The sequence below is a fragment of the Acipenser ruthenus genome, unplaced genomic scaffold (genome assembly GCF_902713425.1).
Source record: "Acipenser ruthenus unplaced genomic scaffold, fAciRut3.2 maternal haplotype, whole genome shotgun sequence".
NCBI classification, from domain to species: domain Eukaryota; kingdom Metazoa; phylum Chordata; class Actinopteri; order Acipenseriformes; family Acipenseridae; genus Acipenser; species Acipenser ruthenus.
In genome coordinates this window covers 285,001-287,814 of record NW_026707565.1, presented here as the reverse complement: position 1 = coordinate 287,814, position 2,814 = coordinate 285,001, and the positions used below count along the sequence as shown (strand labels likewise).

At 49.7% G+C, this 2,814-nt stretch overlaps 1 protein-coding gene across 1 annotated transcript in view; it reads right to left on the bottom strand.

Moving 5' to 3' along the window:
• Positions 1-14: 14 nt before the first annotated feature.
• LOC117967914 (claudin-15-like) overlaps positions 15-2,814 on the bottom strand; it is a 4,260-nt gene continuing 1,460 nt past the window's right edge. The window contains exons 2-5 of the mRNA XM_059019030.1: positions 2,459-2,623; positions 2,194-2,275; positions 1,530-1,640; positions 15-1,167 (exon numbers count right to left, since the gene is read on the bottom strand). Coding sequence (XP_058875013.1) covers positions 972-1,167; positions 1,530-1,640; positions 2,194-2,275; positions 2,459-2,623 — 554 coding nt within the window. The 3' untranslated portion in view covers positions 15-971. The remainder of the gene's footprint in view (positions 1,168-1,529; positions 1,641-2,193; positions 2,276-2,458; positions 2,624-2,814) is intronic.

The following is a 2,814-nucleotide window of genomic DNA, read 5'->3' as shown; positions in this document are numbered from 1 at the left end:
AATTAAATGCAATTTCTTTCTCCTCTCTTTTTCAATGTTACCTTTCTAGCAATTTTAACAATATATACAATGCTCCCCTATGCTTTACCACACCTCTCTGTGCTTTACAATGCTTCCCTATGCTTTACCACACCTCTCTGTGCTTTACAATGCTTCCCTGTGCTTTACCACACCTCTCTGTACTTTACAATGCTTCCCTATGCTTTACCAGACCTCTCTGTGCTTTACAATGCTTCCCTATGCTTTACCAGACCTCTCTGTGCTTTACAATGCTTCCCTATGCTTTACCAGACCTCTCTGTGCTTTACAATGCTTCCCTATGCTTTACCAGACCTCTCTGTGCTTTACAATGCTTCCCTATGCTTTACACACCTCTCTGTGCTTTACAATGCTTCCTATGCTTTACCAGACCTCTCTGTGCTTTACAATGCTTCCCTATGCTTTACCAGACCTCTCTGTGCTTTACAATGCTTCCCTATGCTTTACCACACCTCTCTGTGCTTTACAATGCTTCCCTATGCTTTACCAGACCTCTCTGTGCTTTACAATGCTTCCCTATGCTTTACCAGACCTCTCTGTGCTTTACAATGCTTCCCTATGCTTTACCACACCTCTCTGTGCTTTACAATGCTTCCCTATGCTTTACCATGCTTTCTCTGTGCAATGCTTTTACTGTGGGGAACTTTTATAAGGCTAAGCACCGTGATTTAAATTCTATTCTAGAGAGACGGCCTTAATCTTAAATAACAATTTCAAAACAAAACGTGCTCCTTGATTCTTTCATTTCTGCACTGCTTAAAAACAAATCGCGTAACACAAAACCACACAAAAAAAAAAAACACTTCAGATGCGTTTCACCAGGTTGGAGACCTCGAGATAACACATGCAGGTGCACAACAGGTAAGAGTCATGGAGTTATTGGGTCAGGCTGAGCCGTGCCAGCAGGAGAGGGGTCAGAGCTGGAGGAGAGCTCAGTGACTGAGCGCAGAGCTGGGGAGGGGCGGGGGAGGATGGGGGGGGGGGGGGGGGTAGGGGGCCGCTCTCCTCAGGGTCTCACACGTAGGCGTTTCTCCCGTAGTTGGTCCCTCCCGCCTCAGAGGGGTATTTCCCGGTCCGGGATGCTGTGTAGCAGACATGATCGTTCCTCTCGGAGCGAGGTAATACGCACTGCAACACACAGGGGAGAAATAATGAGAGAGAGAAGAAACGAAAGAAAGAGCAGAGGAAGAAGAGAAAGAACGTGATGGAAAAAGGAATGGAAAAAAGAATGAAAGGAATGAAGGATGTGAGGGACAGAGAGACAAAGAGACAGACAAAGAGACAGCGAGACAGAGAGACAGACAGAGACAGAGAGACACAGACACGCAAACAGACAGACACACACACACACCGACAGACACACAGACAGACACACACACAGACAGACAGACAGACAGACACATACACAGACAGACAGATGCAGACACAGAGAGACACACAGACGCACACACGCACACACAGACAGACACACACGCGGCACTGTGACTCACGACTGCTTGTCGGCAGTTCCCTGTTTGCAGGAGCAGCACAGACAGCACCCCCCGATCAGAGCCATGGTGCCAGCACACCACCCGATATAGAGTGCAGGTCCGATCTCATACCTACCACACAGAGACACGGGTCAGAACCCAGCAGCCAGCCCCCTCCCGAACCCCAACCCAAACCCCAACCCCAACCCAAACTCCAACCCCAAACCAAACCCCAACCCAAACCCCAACTCCAACCCAACCCCACCCAACCCAACCCAACCCCAACCCCAACCTCAACCCCAACCCCAACCTCAACCCCAACCCCAACCCCAACCCAAACCCCAACCTCAACCCCAACCCCAACCCCAACCCAACCCCAACTACAACCCCAACCTCAACCCCAACCCCAACCCCAACCCCAACCCCAACCCCAACCCCAACCCAAACCCCATCCCCAACTCTCTTCTTGTCTTTATATCTATAGGAACATATGGAAGACTAGCAAACAAATGCATGATAGCCTCACATGATGCTACCTCCCCCTCCCCTCCCCTCCCCATATAAAGCAATCTCACTACGTTTTTAAAGCTCGTAACACACCGAGAGGGAAACTCGCCTCCTTAATCTAAGAGCTATGTCTCTGTAGCTGTTTAGTTGTTTTTTTGATCCAGATAGCATCACTTACTTTGTTCCGGGATATAAAGGGTCGAAAAATTCCCTGGTGATGTTAAAGGCGTACCAGGAGATGGCGACCATTGCGCACAGACCTTCAAACGAGAAAGTAACATTTAAATTAAATTTTAAAAAAAATGTAATAGGGGCCAAGTGAAGCTACCATGACAATATAGTTAAGGAGCAAATAACAGGTTTTAAATGACAAAAATGACAAAGTAAACCCGGTACTTAATGGGTTAAACTACAATGCATTTAAATTCAAAACCCGCACGCACCTTCCACAAGGTAGCAGACCCCGCCCACTCCCGCGACCCTTCCTTTGAAGACGTAGTTGTCCCCGCCCACTTTGGTGCATTTCAGCCCCACCATGGCCGCCACGTTACCCAGCGTCCCGGCGACCAGCGCCGTGATCATCAACGCGCGGCTCGCCTGCAAGTAACCTGCGGGAAAAAAACACGCACACCGCGGCAATGATGCGCGATTCAAACCGCAGCGCACCCGCCGCAGCAACGGCGCGGATCACCCTTACAGAACACGGGCAGCAGTGTGGAGTAGTGGTCAGGGCTCTGGGCTCCTGACCGGTCGTGGGTTCAATCCCAGGTGGGGGACACTGCTGCTGTACCCTTGAGCA